The 19,814-nt window shown below is 49.0% G+C and overlaps 1 protein-coding gene across 3 annotated transcripts in view; it reads left to right on the top strand.

Annotated features, from left to right (window-relative positions):
* The first annotated feature begins 1,916 nt into the window (after positions 1–1,916).
* The window catches only part of LOC116948102 (beta-secretase 1-like), a 29,754-nt gene continuing 11,856 nt past the window's right edge, over positions 1,917–19,814 (top strand). Inside the window, exons 1-6 of one of the 3 annotated variants that reach the window (XM_032964448.2) lie at positions 1,917–2,360; positions 5,565–5,849; positions 13,833–13,921; positions 14,562–14,778; positions 15,874–16,005; positions 17,070–17,204. In XM_032964448.2, coding sequence (XP_032820339.1) covers positions 2,250–2,360; positions 5,565–5,849; positions 13,833–13,921; positions 14,562–14,778; positions 15,874–16,005; positions 17,070–17,204 — 969 coding nt within the window. In that variant the 5' untranslated portion in view covers positions 1,917–2,249. Of the gene's footprint in view, positions 2,361–2,460; positions 2,929–5,564; positions 5,850–13,832; positions 13,922–14,561; positions 14,779–15,873; positions 16,006–17,069; positions 17,205–19,814 lie in introns of those variants that run through there. The other 2 variants (XM_032964449.2, XM_032964451.2) reach the window with 2 other exon arrangements.

Below are 19,814 nucleotides of genomic sequence, written 5' to 3' on the forward strand. Positions count from 1 at the left end.
AACTTTGTTCATTCTAGCATCCTATAAAAAGTGATAATGAATCCCAAGTCTCACTGCTGGTGTTTCTTGCGAGAGATAATGAATCTCAAAGGGCTTCAATTGAAATAGAACACCAATGATAATTATTTATCAGAATTCTGCTATTTATAAGCTCTTAAGGAGGCGTGGCTGTTTGTGGGGCTATGTGTGCTCATTATTTTATGACATGTGCGTGGACATCGCCTCTTCTTGTATATTGTTAATGCACCGTACATAGTCGGGCGTTGTCTCTTATATATTTGCTATTGGATTGATTTCACATGTCAATGTAAAACCTGTTCATCGGGAAACTGTTCTAAAATGTACTAGCCCAATGCTCGAGTGGCCAATTTGCTCTCTATCAAGAAGGGCAATCATCCAAAACGTCACCAATTATATATTTCCCTTCAAGGCCCAAGTGAACATGACAAATGTGTTGGATTTGTTGTTTGTGCATTTGCACCACTGCCAACACAGTATTACCAGATACCTTGTTCAATACGTGGATTTGTATATAGCGTGTACGTGTGACCAAATTTGAAGATGCTGGACGGGCCTTCAGTTGACATTTATAGAGAGGGGCATTCAGTCATGGGCAGGAATGAAAGGGAATGTCTATGAGATGGGACTGAAACATGGGCAGAGAGACAACAGCATACAGGGGTGTTCCAGACGGGAAAAAGATTGACCTCCCGCTCGGCAAAAGTTGACTGCGGGATTTGGCAGAAAACATTGGTTGCCAGAGTGGATAGTTCGTGGACGGGGGTAGAGTGAGATTGGAGGGGACAGGTGGGAGAGTGCGTGGAGTAGTGAGATGAGAGGTAGGGGAGTGTGTGGAGGGGAGTGGAGTGAGATGAGAGGTAGGGGAGTGTGTGGAGGGGAGTGGAGTGAGATGAGAGGTAGGGGAGTGTGTGGAGGGGAGTGGAGTGAGATGAGAGGTAGGGGAGTGCGTGGAGGGGAGTGGAGTGAGATGAGAGGTAGGGGAGTGCGTGGAGGGGAGTGGAGTGAGATGAGAGGTAGGGGAGTGCGTGGAGGGGAGTGGAGTGAGATGAGAGGTAGGGGAGTGCGTGGAGGGGAGTGGAGTGAGATGAGAGGTAGGGGAGTGCGTGGAGGGGAGTGGAGTGAGATGAGAGGTGGGAGAGTGCGTGGAGGGGAGTGGCGTGAGATGAGAGGTAGGGGAGTGCGTGGAGGGGAGTGGAGTGAGATGAGAGGTAGGGGAGTGCGTGGAGGGGAGGGGAGTGGAGTGAGATGAGAGGTAGGGGAGTGCGTGGAGGGGAGTGGAGTGAGATGAGAGGTAGGGGAGTGCGTGGAGGGGAGTGGAGTGAGATGAGAGGTAGGGGAGTGCGTGGAGGGGAGTGGAGTGAGATGAGAGGTAGGGGAGTGCGTGGAGGGGAGTGGAGTGAGATGAGAGGTAGGGGAGTGCGTGGAGGGGAGTGGAGTGAGATGAGAGGTGGGAGAGTGCGTGGAGGGGAGTGGCGTGAGATGAGAGGTAGGGGAGTGCGTGGAGGGGAGTGGAGTGAGATGAGAGGTAGGGGAGTGCGTGGAGGGGAGGGGAGTGAGATGAGAGGTGGGAGAGTGCGTGGAGGGGAGTGGAGTGAGATGAGAGGTGGGAGAGTGCGTGGAGGGGAGTGGCGTGAGATGAGAGGTAGGGGAGTGCGTGGAGGGGAGTGGAGTGAGATGAGAGGTAGGGGAGTGCGTGGAGGGGAGTGGAGTGAGATGAGAGGTGAGAGGTGGGAGAGTGCGTGGCGTGAGATGAGAGGTGGCAGAGTGTGTGGAGTAGTGAGACGAGAGTGCAGGCGGACGTCTTATTGGGTACACTTTGTAAAAGCGCCGCGAGGGGGGAGGGGAGATCGACGAGCGGGGGATCGAGGGGGAGGGCGGAGCGAGGGGCGGGGTCCCCACGGGGGGTGGGGGGGTTCCCATCTTCAGTCTCCGCTGTCTTTCGCTCGCCGCTCACAGCTTGCGGTGCCGTAGAACCGAGGGGCAAAATCGCGGCCGCTCGGCCGGACGCCGCGGGACAACGGCTCTGGACGGGGAGGTCCCCGCGGGGCCACGGAGAGCCTCGGCCGGCACCGGCGTTAGGCGAGAGCGGTGCTGGGCTCACGGCGCTGGGCTCGGGGCGCTACGTCCGAACCGAAGGGGCTAGCAAGGGGCCCGTCGAGAGAGCTGTTCGAGCTCTCTTTTTGACGGACGAATCTCCCGTTTTCCGCGGCAGTTTTTTTTGTAAAACTATGATCGTGACAACATCGCGCCCGCCGAACGCGCCGACGATGCGGGACTTGCTTCTGGTCGCGGCGGTGGCTGCGGCGGTGGTGTGCGAGGCGGTGAGCGGCCTGGCCGAGGTGCGTGCGCGCGCGCGTGTGTTTTTTTTACTGCGCGCGACTGACGCACTACATTCAACTTAACCGTAATTACCGTGGTAGGGTACCGGCGGCGCGCGTGTGCCGTACGGGCGGCGGTCGTTAACCGCTGCGCCGCGTCTCCAACGTGTTCGGTAGTAGCGGCTCCGGCTTTTGGCTTGGCCCCAACACGTGCTCGGCCGTGGGTTTAAATTGCGCTTCGGGTCCTCGCCCCTCTCCCATTATGCCGAGTATAAACGTTGCTTCGAATGACGTTTGGATTAACACCCTGCTACGTGTGGCATTTGGTGCGCAGACTGCATCGGTGCGAGTCGCGTTGAACGTTAAAAAAAAATATGCACCGATTTTTTTTTGCAAGTTTAGATTGAGCGACCGAAAAATGAACGCGGTTGGATTGGACAATAGCGCAGGGTTGGTTAATAATGGCGTTCGAAATTAAGTGGGGAGTTAGGGTGGCCAGGGATGATGGTGGTGGTGGTGGTGAAGATTGACGGGAATGGCCGCGAAAGAATTGGAACGCGCCCGAGGAGATGGGAGCTGTTGTTTGCAGGTGCTTGGCACGGGTTGTTACTTAGCAGAACATGGTGAGAGGTGGCCCACGTCTGCTTGGGGAGTGCCCTTCATCCAGCAGTGGATTGACCACGGCCGATGATGATCATGCTGGTGATAGCTCAAAACACTTGCGTTCGTATTTAGCTGAGCATTGGATCCAATCGCGCGTTCACAAAGGAGAGGTGTTGACTGTGTGACTGATCCAACGGCGTGGCTGCTGTCTCCAGCCTTTGAATTTCAATCGTAAAATTGTGCATGTTGAGAAATACGCAGTTTGAAACCTCGTCCCTTTGTTGACGGATCCAAGCGCGCTAATTGTATAGTGCTTAAATGTGCGTGTTGCTTTCACCCAACCCGCGGTTTATCGCGAGGCTGTTGTGTGACCATTTCATTTTCATTGCTGTAATTACGCCGATGAAGTACTGCGCATTATAATTCAACCGCGCATCGGGGAGTGTGGGGGGAGGAGGAGGTAAATGGGCCAAATTGGTTGAGTTGGTTAGAAATTTTCGTTCACCAATTACCGCCTTGCAACCATTTTTGAGGCGGGTAAATTGTACGGAGTTTGCCGAGTACATTGTGATGGACGTAGTAAGAACGAGAGTACCATCGATTACACAAATTGTAATTGCCATCATTGTTGCCTTTTGTCATTTTGTTGACGCGGTTGGTCACTGAGCAAATTGAGGCGCATCCCCTTGCCTCGCGATGTCCCATCTGGTGCAACAAAATAATCTCTGAAAAGTGGAGCATGACCCAAAATTCAGATGCCCCGTGAAATGTTGACCGAAAATTCTGGATTAATATTCCTTTGGATGTCTCTCAACGGGATTCCACGCAAGTGTGTATGGACCTCTCTTGCCAATAACACCCACTAGCGGAGCCAGTGGGGGGGGGGGGGGGCACGTGCCCCCCCCAATGATCCGATCGAAATCCCTAATTTCGATCGGATCATTGGGGTTTATTAGTAATAAATCTGCATTTTGCGACCCCCACTGCCACTGCGTAGCATATTATTGTGTGCCAGGGACTCTATGAGATAATAGGACAATAGTCTGAGTCAATAATTGGCAATAAGTAACGGTAACGCAGTTATAAGTGACTCAGAATTGTGCGCATTTGCGTATACAGTCCACGACTTCCCCAAAGGCATTCACCTTCAGCGAGCGCGACGCCGATCACACAACGCGGTTCGAAGTCGACCCTCGATCGATGGCTGCGCCATCACCGCACACGCGTCGAATAAAAATCAAGGGACAAGTCCTTACTAACAACTCAAATTTTTATTTAAAGCTTTCGTGACTGCAGGGATTCATATTCTTGGTTCTTTCGGTAAAGTCACCTGATGATGATTGCTTGTGTTGCAGTCGAAGCGTCGTGAGAATTGTATTGTTTTATATTTTTATTATTTTCCTTCTACGTGACTTTACCGAAAGAACCAAGAATACGAACAACTCCTCTATCATTTTTCATTGCTGGAGGGGTTGCCCCCCCTCTACCTGAAAATCCTGGCTCCGCCATTGATAACAGCTGGTAACGACTGAATTTATTTAACACGACCGACACAGAATTTGGAAATATTTCCAGTGCTCGTCTCGACGCAAAAAAATTTGCTGCCTTTCAGAACATTGGTGTGAAAAGCCCAGCAGGGCTCAATTGACGTACATTTGTGTTCACATTTGTAGACACAAATGGCAGTCGTGCGCTTAAGGCGCAAGTTTCCACAGCCAAATTGTCATCCAAATGCGACCTTTCTGGGTTGGGCTCGCGTGCTCAGCATTTTGTTCTCTCAAGCTTCTGAGCCACACACCCACTGGGAAGCGGGACTTGTTCAGGAATTTAAGAATTCACTGTTGAGAAAATAATTTTCCAGCACGCAGCAGCCCAAACTGAAAAAAAACGTACCTTGGGATAGTTTGTGATTGCCCTTTGCTTTACGGGGGCGAGAGAGTGATATAGCATACACAGTGATATCCAAAATAAGCAGGATGATGTTTTCCTTAAAAGTAAACCATTACTACACCCTGCATTCTACTCCCAGTCTGTATAAGCAATGGACATTTGTATTCAAGAAAGATGAATAGATGGTTCTTCTGGCAGGAGTATATATAAGTCTAACCTTTTTTCATTATTGCTGTAGCAGAGAAATGTATACACCATAAAGGTTAACACTCGGCTCATACTGTAGACATTTTTGCTCGCTGGATCTTTTGCTCTAAACAGGGGCCATTGTCTAAAATGTTGGCTTGTTATATAGCCTGTATATACGTGTTCTTTTTTTTATATCAAAGAGCCCGTATGAGCAGCAGACTCTCACTGGCCATAATTCACCACGCTGGTCGGTGCAGGTTGGCGAATGCGGCGGGCATATACGTGTGGGCATCGTTGTACAGTACGGCAGTTAATTTGTCTCTGCTACCAACGCCATTGCCCTATAACACCCAATTTTGTGTGTGGCGGCCCTCCATCCGAGCACTCTCTAGGCTTAACCTTCCTTAGCTTCCCAGGTCTGACAAGATTGGGCGAGGTGAATTCTTGGCGTTCGTTGTCAATTTTAGTCTGTGCCGTGCGAGTCCCGTGAGATGAACTGTTGTGGAATCCTCCTCCCCGCCTTCTCCATCGTCCCACCTGTAGGTCGGCTCCGTGCGCATTCCGCTGAGGACGGAGCGCCTGGTGTCTCGCCGCCTCGCCGCCAGCTCCACCGCGTACAATCGGCACGTCCAGCCGAGGGCCGTCGCCCTGCAGGAGGAGCTGGTGGGGGTGGTGCCGGCGAAGGCGTCGCCGCGGCCACCGGAGGATGGGGACGCGCTGGCGTTGGGAGCCGAGGCTCTGAACGTCCCCGGCATGCTCGACAACCTGCGAGGGAAACCTGGGCAGGGATACTACATCGAGATGGCCTTGGGCACCCCACCCCAGATGGTAACTAGCACTCGCTTGCACAATCGCTCGCCGACTTGCCCGCGGCGCTCGCTGACTCGCGCAGTCACTGAACCGCTCACGAACTCGTTTACTTGCTCGCTCATTCCACTCGCGCTTATTTACATGCTCGCTCGCTCAATCGCTTGCTCGCTCGGGGCCAGCAGTGGAGGACTTTTGTTGTCAATCCTTGTTTTCATTTTAACGCCAGTCGTATGTCGGTTGTATTGTGTTCGGGGAAAATAAATGTCCTCCTAGAATTCTCGCTTCCAGCAGAGCAGAGTATAAATAACAGTGTTATTTATGCAGGAAAGCCTTACTGTGTCTCAACACTCTTTGTTCAGGTGTTTCCCGCATTGGGATATTTGGCCAATTCCATGTTGAGGGTGATGTGTATATTGTGTGGGAATACGCTCTCAAGTACTCCCGGAGGAATCCCACTATTAACAAGGGAACAGCTCCATTTGCTGTTTTGCCAACTCCTGTGTAATGCACCAACCCTCACCTCCAAAGAACGCACTGGATTACGTGTGTGCGGGACAACGTCAAGTGAAGCAATGGTCGGTTGAAGATGGCACCACGTAACTTTGTGGCGCCATTTAATTTGAACTTCGTACAGAAGTCTGCGAGGCTGCTGTGGTGTCGTAATGGTTAGTGCACTGGACTTGCAATCCAGTGGTTGCCAGTTTGATTCTGTCTTCTGACGTGGCAGTTGAAACAATGATGCAAGATTCCTCAATCTATCAACGTCTGTCCGTCCAACAAGTATAAATGGCGATTTAAAGCTTTCGTGACTGCAAGGATTCATCTTCTTTGGTTCTTTCGGTAAAGTCACGCAGAATGAGAATAAAATAATAAAATAAAATAAAACAATTAAATTCTCACGACGTTCCGGCCACAACACAAGTGGCCTTCTTCAGGTGAAAGGGACAGACCTGTTGGGATGACAGAGCTTCAATGAAGCTCTGAAGCTCTGTCGTCCCAACAGGTCTGTCCCTTTCACCTGAAGAAGGCCACTTGTGTTGTGGCCGAAACGTCGTGAGAATTTTATTATTTTATTTTATTATTTTATTCTCATTCTACGTGACTTTACCGAAAGAACCAAAGAAGTATAAATGGGTATGCCACAGTTCGTCCATCACCAGGTTGCACGTGGTGGGGTAAAGTGTGGGTGTTCCCCCATCTTCCAAGACATCTGGTTATCATGGAAGAGTAGACCAAAATACTCTCTAGAGGGGATCTCAGGTGCTCCCTCGAGTGGAGACCTTTCTGCCAGCAGTGACACGGGCAAAATATTGTCGTGCTGCACCTTTAGCCTCAACAATATCCGTGTGCTTCCCTTCTCTATAAATAATGTTTCCTGCCTGTCAGTCATCGAATGCTTTACAAACTTGAATGTATAGCTATTGTATAATTGGCACATTTGTCTCCAAGATGTAGGCAATGTTTGTCCCATTTGTGCTATTTTGGTTCAATACAGCCTTCACATGAATTGAAATTCACACTGCCACTGCTTTTCATTTTATTCATGACACTCGTATAAGACAGATATTTCACTTGAATTCTGGGTAAGGTCCATGACCTGTGAACTGCATGTCCCTTGCTATAGACTAATATCCTTCGTTTATTTTTGAGATTTCAAACATTCCAGTAGCTTCTCCCTCACTGTTGTAAATCTCTATCTACCTCTTTATCTTCTTAAGGCAGCAGACATTTGTTGACCTAACTAATTCACTCCGCGTGTATTCATAATGTGTACACGGTGCTAATCTTAACCAAAGGGAGATGATGACAAAAGTAAACTATGCTTGTACAAGTGCGGTGATAATCTGGAATGGTCCAATTGTGTTTAACCTGTTCTTTTTTTAATGAGTATGCATGTTTTGGATGTGGGCTTTGAGCCTGAATAACAGTGTACTGCGTTCTTTTGCTGTGCTTTCGTGAGGTCCAAAATATTGTGTTTTATATTCTACTTGTTTTAAAGGTGTGTCGGTTTTCTGAGCAAGCCACTGTTATATAAACTAGGAACATAGCCCTCATCAGAAAGGGTCTGCCCATTAACATCTGGCAGTTGAAGCAATTGGCGGGACCCCGGGGTCCCATCACTGCCTCGGGGTGGGAAAAACCGCGTAGCGACACGAGTCTTGCTGCCTTACCGACAACAAAACTAGTGGTCAATCGATTGGCCTCGTCGAGAGCTACTCGGGGCACTAAGTTTCGTAAAAAGTTGAAAAATTACATAAACACGTTAAATTCACTGCGGGGGCCGGCCCGCCTTGTCAAAGAAGCCGAGGATCGACGGCTGACCGGAGGGCGTCGTCGCCCCCCGGGGCTCGCGTTTGGCCGGTGGGGTGGCGCCCATCGTGTCGATCGCCGCCTGCTGCTGCTGCTGCTGCTGCTGGCGCTTGTTGTTGGCGCGGCGAGTCTGGGCGGGCGGCGCGTTGCTGTCGTCGTCCAACTCGGCGACGAGATTGGGCGGGATGACTGGAGAGTAGTCGAGGTTAATCGGCGGGATCGAAAAGTACTTCTTGGCGAGCGACTTGAGCTTCTTCGTCGTGATGGTGCCAACAGGCGCCATCATTGCTGAACGGGGGCCACGCACAAGAATGAACAGCAGCCCTGGCGGGGTCCGTCCGGTGTCCTTGCGGGATCACGAGTGGGCGGACTGAAAAATAATAATTATTATTGACCTGAGTTTTTCGGGACCCTGGGGTCCCGCCAAATGATTCAGTTCAACAGCTTTGGTTAAAGCAAGAATGACTACTGAAGAGGCACTGAAGGTTACAGCCGGTTCAGAGGTTGCTTGTATTCGACCAATGTTGCTCATAGGATTCACTCCCAGAAGACTCTGTGACCAACGAAGTTGTGGCAAAAATACATTTAAGTGGATGGACAAATATATAAGGAGGCAATATTTATTTAGGACGTGAATCATCTCATTACACATGTCCTCTCTTTATTGCATAGTAAACATAATCAGAACTCTATTCTGTGTCTGATACATGAATAAATTGTGTTTGTGCCCATCAGCTTATCGGCTTCCTAGACCTGGAAGCAGAGTTTCTTTACGTACGCAAACTCGCCACCGTTTTGACCTATTGGGTCTCATCGGCAGTCAAGCTTCTTAAAAACAAATTTTTGCCGGATTACCAGACAATGTTGGCAAGAGCACTCCATGTAAAATGACTGATTGGACAGTATTTGATGACGTATACATTCGCTGTGATTTGTTGCACGAGTGTATGGATACTTGTACATTAAAAATGTTTTTTAATTTTTTAAGCCACAACACGCAGAACAGAATGATTTGAAATGTTCCACTCTTGGCAATATGGTGACTCAAAATGTGTATCAATGGTGTTGAACATACAGTGGAGGAGTGGAATGGTGACAGTAATTAGCCCGCTGGAATAGAAATGCTACGAACTACATTTAATTGTCGGCCGCGGCTAACTGCAGTGACGAGCGCTATCTGAACCAAGCCTGGGGGGGGTCCCCCCTTGAACCTGCATGACCAGCGTGGTGAAGTATGGTCAATCAACGCTTTACTCCCAACGCAGAATGAGTTTCCTTTTCCCATCGGTGGATTGACCAAGGGCCATGCATTATTATACGGAAGAAGTGCCAAAAAAACTATTGGGTCAAATATGTTACATGCTTTAATCCATGAATATAGACGTTCAAAAACAATTACTGTGTTATAAATAAAATATTACGTAATCACGGTGAAGGTCAATGAATACATTTACATAGGTATGCAATACATTTGTTATTCTGACCTGCCCCTACTGGACAACTGTGAAAAAGAGCTTTGTAGCTCATCGGAATCCTCCAGTATGAATAAATATTCTGATTTGTATACCACAATGAGGTGCACATTAGTGACCACTTTGGAGTGCGCAACATTTACTTGATTGTAAGAAGCCCTACGCAGAATTGGCGTGCGTTTCCCGGTGTTTATAAGCCGCGATTTTCAAGGGGACTGGACAGACCGATCCACAAGAGTGCATTACATTGATTAGTATGGAATGCTGCTGCGCAGTGATGTAACCATCCCTACAGGGCAATTTTCCATGTAAAGGCAAATTACTTAAATTGCCATTCTGTGAGCAACATTTCTAGCACAAAGGTTATTCTGTTTTTTTTTGGCATTGGCCAAACCTGGCAAAAGAACACGCGGCACAGAGTCACATGTGAAAAAAAGACACTGCTTATTAGAGTGTTTTCGACCAGCTTTTAAGAGTCGTGAAAAACAATATTGCAGTCATTCCTATGTGAGGCCACGTTTTTGTGCCTTGAGTCACAGGATGCTGACTTGGAGCATTCCTGAGTTGTGCATTGTCAAGTTTATCCTTACACAGCAATAGGTCTGTAGTGTTACAGTAGTGTGGGCTCATTGCAATGTGACTTTTACCTTTTTCCACGTTTGAATATGGTCTTATGTTTGACTTCTCGTTGCCCTCTATTTAATCATCCCCGTATCTTACGACCAAGAGCTTTGTCCCTCCACTTCCCGTGCAAGTTGTGGTTAGAATTCGTTTATAATATACATGAAAAAACATTCACTCTTAAAAAAACGACGATAAGCAAATGTGTTGGGGCATCTGCTGTAATTAATCTGCACTCACAATACACGTCCTGGATTTCACTAAAGTAAGCATGCACCGATATGCTGAGGTTATTTTGTTTTTATTGCATGTCAAGTTAAAGCTTTAGCATTTATCGTATTTTCCTTTATGTCTCTCGACAGACCTGCAATGGGAAAGTCTGTTTTTTATTTAGAAATGCTACTTTGCTTATCGACCGATCTGATAATTCCCTGTAGATGTGCCTCAGGCAGCTGGTTGCCCTGTCACCAGCAGGGAATACTTCGGTAGTGTTTGGGGCGATAAAGGTTGTCCCGCATCAATCGGTACGGCTTAAACCCAGCTTCTCCTCATTGTACTTATTGGGAGGAGAAAACCATCGACCCGGTGGACTTTATTCCCACTGTAGTGCCAAGTAATATAAATCATCAGGAGAGGAAAATTATCAGCGCAATCAATATCCTACGCATCGTTGCCTTCACCGAAAAGGAAGTCTTGGTGTACCAATGTAATTGCTCCACTCCAGCACAATACATCTGCAGGGGCCCAATCCAATTTTTCATACACCGGTGGCCAATGGAGATTCTAAGTGCCTTTTTCAATGGGAGTAATGAACTTGGTGGTGTTCCCTTTAAGCAATGCTCGTTAATATGTGCTTTCATATGGCTTTGAGATTATGCAAAGGATCTTTTGGTGAGACTGAGCATGCACATCTGTCCAGTGTGTCTGTGTGTGTGGCACGATGCAGATTTTTCTATGTTGGTTTTGGTGTGTAAAAAAAAAACGTATTGCTTAAATTTTAATGAGCTATATATTTGTACATGACTTGACATTTAACACACACGAGTATGAATGGTGCAGATGACAAGGATATTAAGTATCTGGTTACACCTTAGTGGAATTCACAGCACTCAAATTCTATCAACACAGCCACAATGCATATATATCAAAGTCTTCTTTTTAACACGTTCAGCAAGGCCATATTCTTTCCCATGCCCCTTATGTTGTCTTTAAAACAAGGTTATTATCATCACCGTCTTCCAAGACGTCGGGCCAGTGTGGAAGAGTAGGCCAAGGATACACACTATCAGGGCTCTCTAGGGATCCCTCTGGTGGAGGTCTGTCTGCCTGCAGTGGTGGGAGCAGGCAACTGCAGGGCTGCACTTTTTCGTTTAACTTGCATCATCATCATCATCAAACTATAAACTGTGGGTTCATCTGGCACCATTGCAGTAAATGGGTGAGGGCTTTATGCGACGGCATGTGATCCGCAGTCATGAGGTCCTTAGTTTGTCGTCAGCCAGCCACTTGATTCGTCAGTAGCTGAGGAATGTGTGACCCCCCACTCCACCCCCTCTGGTGAGCGTGGCCCCGCGAAATTTTTCGTGGAAGCACAAAATGCGCGTGGCCACTGAGCCACGCTTGCGAGTCCGGGAACGACATCGCGTGACATTTGAATGAGGTGGCCCTGTCAGTTGGGATTGCTGTCCGCGGCCACTGCCGGGTTGACCGCACGGCCCCAGTATATTTAATGGGCAGCGGTGTATTACGTTGAGCCGGAGGGGTTGATCGGGTGTTTTTTTTTGTATACGGAGTTTAAAAGGAGAGGCAGTTGTAATGTAAGAGCGTTATTGAATGTGGGCGAGGGTTAAAAGCCTCGATGAGGGTCTGTTCAGCCAGCCCTCTCATTCCTCCAGGGTTAACAAAAGTAGAATATATTTGTGGGGAGTTAACAGTATTTAGTCTTTTTTTTTAATTAAAGACTCAACCTCTGCCTTAGGAATGTGGAATTTCCATCACTGGATTTAAACTGGAGATGAGCACTGCCGTATGTTAATTTTTTGCAGGAAATCCCCTTGTTTAATGTTCACGTGTACATAATCCATGCATATGACCGTCTAAAATTACGAGCCCCATCCCATCAAACCTCGGTAGTCAAGCCGGTTGGTCCTGGGTAGCACCTGGATAGGTGACCACCGTGCATATAACAGGGTTTTTGTAAGCTTTGAGGATATGTGGTGGGAAGCAGAGGGCAGTGCAGCAGAATACATTGTTCTACTGTACTTCTGTGCTCCCACGTGTGTATTCCCTGTCTTAAACCTGCACTGAGCAGCATGGTGGAGTATAGCCAAATAATTCCCATGATCCCCTCGGTATTGTTGAAGCCCTTATCTAGCAGTGTATTCACAGAGGACTGTACATATATATATACGTGCGTGTAGGGTGGCATGTATGTACTCGCTGTATGTACGTGTGTAACAATGGTCATGTGAAGGTGCAGACCCTGCAGTTCCTTGCTCTTGCCACTGCTGGTGGATTGCCCTCCAACAAATGTTTGTCTTTTATACATATAGATGTAAAACATAGGTAATGCGTGCATGCCCGGGCAGTGGTGGCCAACACCTGTAATCCAGTACTGTGGAGGCGAGGGTTGGCTGATCGCGTAACGGTTGTGAAACTCCCTTCCAATGGGAGTCGAGGTGCCATGCCCTGGCCTGCTAGGAGAAGACGATACAGTAAAGTATAAACTAACATCTGCCCCTTCTGTATTGGATAGAATATTGCCCCTTAGCACGTGTGGGGTTTTCTTTCTCCAGGTGCTCGGGTTTCCTCCCATGTGAATATACACACCTTAATTAGTTGAAAACACCTCGATATATAGAGGACTGCAGAGCTTGTGAATATTTTGCGCCAGCTAACCGCATGGTTGCCCTTTTTCATCTTGTCCGTGGTTCCTTGGTGATCGTCAGATTTGCATGAGTGACGCCATATACATTTTCACAAATGACGCGATTATAATTATGCAACTGAAATATGTTCATATCTCCCTCGCCAAAGGAGTACAGTGGTCCCTCGTTTATCGCGGGGGATACGTTCTAAAAATAACCCGCAATCCGCGAAGTAATCAGCTTTATTTTTTACAATTATTATACATGTTTTAAGGCCGTAAAACCCCTAACCACACACTTTTATACACTTTTCTCAGACAGGCATTAACATTTTCTCACATTTCTCTCATTTAAACACTCTCAAAGTTCAAACTTTCGCAGATTTAAAAAAATAAGTACAATATTAGTGAATGAAACCAAAGATCAAAACCTGTTTTCAAGCCCAAACATTTTTGTAAATCTGGCTAGCCGAACGCATTCTGTACTCCCTTAGCCAATCAGGACGCCGAACACAATGCGCGTTCATACTGTACGCAGGAAAAAAAAGCATGCAAAATTACACTAAAAAAAATCCGCGAAACAGCGAAAGGTGAGAACCGCGTTATAGAGAGGGACAACTGTACTCTGTCACGCTGGGCTGCCACCTGCTTGTGAATCGATTAAGTGCAGGCGCCTGCCACTTTCAAAATGAAAATATCACCACGGCCTCTGTGTTTTCCCCACCCTTGCAGCTGAACATTCTGGTGGACACGGGCAGCAGCAACTTTGCCGTGGGTGCTGCACCACACCTCTTCCTCAAGCGCTACTACCGCCCCGAGCGGTAAGTGCCGTCGGGCGTTGTGGTTCAATCTCGGCCTGCGTAAAAGGTGCTCCGCTTCTTGGTATCCTTGTGCGCTTGCATGCACGTGCAAATAAATATATGAAACGTGCAAATATAAATGCACACTTAAACCAGTTGTGACCTTTGAGCAATCGCGATGTAGGGAAGGTAACAAAATTTGCATACCTTGCTTGCTGTGCGCACATCAGATATCGACTCGTCCTGTGTAACCCAACGCCTACGCAAATTGTGTGACAGGATGCACAGTAAAGCCTCTCGGAGCCAGACTGATTGGCGAGAGATTCTTTTAAATTTAAAGGGGATGTCTGGCATGCTGGAAAAAAAAAAAGATGATGACTTTACTAGTGATGATGATTGTACAGGTGTTTATATGGCTCTGTATTGGTGGTTGTGCCGGTGTTGATGATGCCTCTGGTTTTGCTCACAGTGATACATCTGCTGACAATGCGAGTGATAACACCGATGCTGATTATCATGGATAGTGGTGTTGCGGGTCGTGATAATAGCAATTATAATAAATGAATATGACGCCTTCCGCTGTTGCGCAGAGCCTTGAGATACCATCGCATCCCGACGCTTGTAAAGCAACGCCCCGCTCTGTTGTGCGTCTACGCCGCAGGTCATCGACGTACCGGCCGAGCCACTCCAGCGTGTACGTGCCGTACACGCAGGGCAACTGGCAGGGAGACCTGGGCACGGACCTGGTCTCCGTGCCGCACGGTGGCAACTCCAGCGTCCGCGCCAACGTGGCCGCCATTACCTACTCCAACAGCTTCTTCATTAACGGCTCCAACTGGGAGGGCATCCTGGGGCTCGCCTATGCCAACATCGCGCGGGTAATGACGACGACGATGGCGACGATGGTTCGTTTTAGAGCCGCTCTCCTTCACGCCGGGGCTCCTCGACAGGCGCTTCACACACGCGATAAGCGACTTGCATCACACGTCATCTGGGTGCATTTTTAAGTGGCAAAATCACCTGGCCTGCACGGCACGGTAAAATCGTCGTTTCTAACGCGTGTGGTAGTTCACACGACGCGTTTTCGCTTGAGCGTGTTTTTATTCCTCTTTATGGAGCGTTTTGAAGCTTAACGCTCACCGCGCCCGCTATAACGCGAGTCTAGCGCGCGAGGGACTACTTTTCTGAGCTGCTACATGGGTGTCGGCTGCAGGGTTCGATGCCTTCCTCGTCCTCGCTCATTGTTCCGGCACCTTTGTGTGCGTGAGGCGTCATCGTTTCGTACGGTCCGTCGCCTTTCAGTCGCCATATCTCTCGCACCTTTTGTATTTAATCAAATGCCTGTCGGACATGGCATTTTTTTTTTATATATATATACCGTATAAACACGACGACACTTTTAAAAAGAAACGTGTAAAAGAATGTGCTGTCAAATAAGAACTAGAATAAACTCAGGGGGCCGGAATGGCCACCCCCACCACCTTTGCCAGTGTTCTCTGCGGGAAAATTCGCTTTACGCGGCTGTTTGCAGGAACGCAACCCCCGTGTCAAGCGGGGACTCTTGCTGTACTTGCAGTCGTCGCCAGTGGGAGGTGATGATTGCTAATTCCAAACCAAATTGAGCGATTTGCGGGGTGATTTTTAGAATTTGTCAAACGTTGACCGTGACCCCCTCGTTTTGAATCGTGTCACGGGATCAACCCTCTACTGCGAAGCGGGCGCATATTTACTGTTCTATTCACCAGGGCGGCCTGCCGGGTTTAAACCGCAACAGGGGGGTGCTGGCCGTGGGCGCGGGGGACGCATACCCATGTGGTGGTGCACATGATCGTGCTGATTATGGTGATGTTACCGATGGCGATAATAATAATAATGATGCCAGTTAATGTGACGCTGGAGGTGCTTTTTTCATGGTGACGCTTGTGTTATCGGTAATGATGATGATGACACCGCTGCCTGTCATGCCCGTTCAGCCTGACGATTCCTTGGAGCCGTTCTTTGACTCGCTGGTGAAGCAGACGGGCATCCCCAACGTCTTCTCGCTTCAGCTGTGCGGCCTCTTCCCCGACCCAAACTCCACGGACGGCACGGCCGGAGGCACTATGGTGCGCCTGGTTTGCGTGTGTTTGCGTGTGTTTGCGCGTGCCCGTTGTGTGTGTGTGCGCGCGTCTGCGATTCTTTGGGGGGAGCGGCAGTTGTGGCGGGTTAGCGCTCTGCGCTACGAACCCGGCGACCCGAGTTCGGTTCCCCCCCACGGGCAACACCGGTGACGATTATCTGAACTGGTCCTGGGTCTCTCCTGGGGCGAATCGGCTTCAAATGAGTACCTGGTGTCGTGTGTGTATCCATGGGGGAGACAAAGGTGGCTGGGCGTGGTGCTGGCCACACACCTTCTCGTGCTGCACTCCGAACCCAATCACCCGAGTTCGGTTCCCTCTCACACCCAACACCTGTGACAAATATATGCACCGGTCCTGGTCTACCCCTTGGTCAACACATTGTTATCGGGGAGACACAGGTGGCTAGGCATGGGTGCTGGCCACCCTCCTCTTGGTGCACCGTGCCAGCCTTAACAGGCGCTTGCTAACAGCACTTGCCCAAACAGTCTGTTAAAGGCTACACGGGGGTGTCCCTTGTACTTATAACCCTTCAGCGTGTGTGCGACCCTTTTGCGTGCATGTTGGTTTCTTTGGGCGCTCGTATTCGTCCACTTGCAAGAATACTCGGAAGCGACCGAGTGGAAGTAACGAGTTAACCGCTGCTTAAAGAGTCTTGTGAAACTCGCTTAAAAGTGTTGTAATTGAAGTGATTATTATTACCTGTCGTGGTGGCGCTTCGGCTAGAACGCTCGGCTCTAATTAGAAGGTCGAGAGTAATCCTGGTCGAGGGCCAACACGGCCAATCATTCCTCCTGGGTAGATACAACGATTACCGCTTTATGATTGGTCGGCAGCAGTTATCGCACGGAAATACTGGTGGAATTCCTGACGTGCTCCGCGCCACCGATGGAGGTTTGTGCCGTCTCAGTTGCTCATTGGCGCGGAGGGAAACGCAGTTCTTCGAGTGTAAAGCACGAGCATTGAGTCTTTTTTTTTCTTCTTCTACGATACTTCCCCGATGTGAATGCACTCGCTGATCTCGCTCCCTCCCTCTGCGGCTATCTTTGCAGATTGTGGGTGGGGTGGACACAGATCTGTACATCGGAGACATGTGGTACAGCCCCATTCGGAGGGAGTGGTATTACGAGGTGATCATTGTGCGCATGGAGGTGCATGGCAGGGACCTTAAAATGGACTGCAAAGAGGTAAGCGTGCCCCATGTACGTTCGTTCATCAATTCCACGTGCCATGAAGAAGGACCTCTGTCCAAAATGTTGCCTAATATATACTGTTGATATTCTTTGGTTCTTTCGGTGAAGTCACGTAGATGGGAAATAACGAAGTAAAAATAATGAACGTAAAAATGTTTTTGATTTAAAAAAAACCACAGCTCGCGAAGTTTCGATCGCAACATAAAGCGGTCGTCATCAGGCGGAGAGAAAAGGAGGGGTGGGGGCGGTCAAGCCTCCAACTGCAACTGTTTATAAAGGCTTGAAATGGGCGCAGACGAGCCAAAGCTGTGAGTGGGCAGGGCAAAAGAGCCGTGGAGCCAGCGCTGAGCGACGCAGTCAAAGTGTGTCAGCAGCTTGGGCAATGCTAATGCAGGAGAAGACACAGGGGAAGGAGAGAGGGGGCAGAGCTAGAGGGAGAGGGTGGAGGCAGAGATAGAAGAGAGAGGGGGCAGAGACAGGGAGAGAGATGGGGGCAGAGAGAGGGGGACAGAGACAGGGGGACAGAGACAGGGGGACAGAGACAGGGGGCAGAGATAGGGGAGAGAGAAGGGAGGGTAGAGATGGGGGGAGAGAGACGGGGTGGAGATGGGGAGAGAGAGAGGGGGGAGAGAGAGAGGGGGGAGAGAGAGAGGGGGGGGGAGAGAGAGAGGGGGGAGAGAGAGATGGGGGAGAGAGAGAGATGGGGGAGAGAGAGGGGGTTAGAGAGAGAGGGGGTTAGAGAGAGAGGGGGTTAGAGAGAGAGGGGATTAGAGAGAGAGGGGGGTTAGAGAGAGAGGGGGGTTAGAGAGAGAGGGGGGTTAGAGAGAGAGGGGGGTCAGAGAGAGAGGGGGTCAGAGAGAGAGGGGGGTTAGAGAGAGAGGGGGGTTAGAGAGAGAGGGGGGTTAGAGAGAGAGGGGGGTTAGAGAGAGAGGGGGGTTAGAGAGAGAGGGGGGTTAGAGAGAGAGGGGGGTTAGAGAGAGAGGGGGGTTAGAGAGAGAGGGGGGTTAGAGAGAGAGGGGGGTTAGAGAGAGAGGGGGGTTAGAGGGAGAGGGGGGTTAGAGAGAGAGGGGGGTTAGAGAGAGAGGGGGGTTAGAGAGAGAGGGGGGTTAGAGAGAGAGGGGGGTTAGAGAGAGAGGGGGGTTAGAGAGAGAGGGGGGTTAGAGAGAGAGGGGGGTTAGAGAGAGAGGGGGGTTAGAGAGAGAGGGGGGTTAGAGAGAGAGGGGGGTTAGAGAGAGAGGGGGGTTAGAGAGAGAGGGGGGTTAGAGAGAGAGGGGGGTTAGAGAGAGAGGGGGGTTAGAGAGAGAGGGGGGTTAGAGAGAGAGGGGGGTTAGAGAGAGAGGGGGGTTAGAGAGAGAGGGGGGTTAGAGAGAGAGGGGGGTTAGAGAGAGAGGGGGGTTAGAGAGAGAGGGGGGTTAGAGAGAGAGGGGGGTTAGAGAGAGAGGGGGGTTAGAGAGAGAGGGGGGTTAGAGAGAGAGGGGGGTTAGAGAGAGAGGGGGGTTAGAGAGAGAGGGGGGGTTAGAGAGAGAGGGGGAGAGAGAGAGAGAGGGGGAGAGAGAGAGGGTAGAGATGGGGGCATTGCACCTCGCTCCACACATCCACACTGCTGACGGTGGAGGTTGACAAGAAATTACAAATCAAGTCATAACCCAAAGTGGTGGATGACATCTTTCCAATGAACTTGTCTGTCTATATATGTGGATGGCTTCATGAACGAGTCTTTGTTGCTAGCCATTAGGCTTGCAAAGTACCATCGTTTTCAAATCAATTTAACGTGAGCCAGCCGCATTAAAATAATGATCAGCTACGGCAGAAGTATTGGTCCTGCCGTGTTTCAAATCTGTTCCTGAACATGGTCCGAGACATGTCGCTTAGTTACCCCAATGTAACTGCTGCCGCAGATTCAGCTTAGTTTGTAGACACCAGGATATTGCATGTCAGGAATCTTGTCCTTCACAGATGGGATCAGATCACGAATTTTATCTACTGTGTTAAATCGGACCTGGATCTTGTGTTTGTTCATGATTTTAGAAATATTTTTAGTTACCCCTGCTATGTATTGCAAGGTGATGATTTTGATTGGATCTTCAGATGGCTCCTTCCACACAGACTCAATTTCAACCGAGAAGACGGTTATAAACCCGGCAATCATTGGAAAGTTGTCATCAACCACTTTTCTCTCTGCCTGATGACGACTGCTTGTGTTGCAATCAAAACGTCGTGAGTTTTTGGTTTTTATATTTTTTTGTTATTTTAATTTTATTTTCCATCTACGTGACTTTACCGAAAGAACCAAAGAATATGAATTCCTGCAGTCACGAAAGTCTTAAGTCATATATTGTTCCTTTTAAGATGTTGTTGACGTGTTTTTTTTACGTGTTTTGTATTTGTGCTTCGATGCTGCCATTTGTTTAAGTCTTCGGAAAGTTCAATCACTGCTCCTTGTTCTATTCTCTCCATTCCAGTATCATGGAATCTCTTTACGGTGTACGTATGGGGACCCTGTGGGTTTTAATGCTTCATAATGCAAAGGCTTTAATCTGGATTTGACAAGAAAAATGACAGGCAACTACGACAGCAAAGAAAGACTTTACGTTGTTACCTGTC

This window comes from Petromyzon marinus, chromosome 32 (assembly GCF_048934315.1).
Source record: "Petromyzon marinus isolate PM22_M1 ecotype Great Lakes invasive population chromosome 32, UKy_Petmar_22M1.pri1.0, whole genome shotgun sequence".
Classification (NCBI taxonomy): Eukaryota; Metazoa; Chordata; class Hyperoartia; order Petromyzontiformes; family Petromyzontidae; genus Petromyzon; species Petromyzon marinus.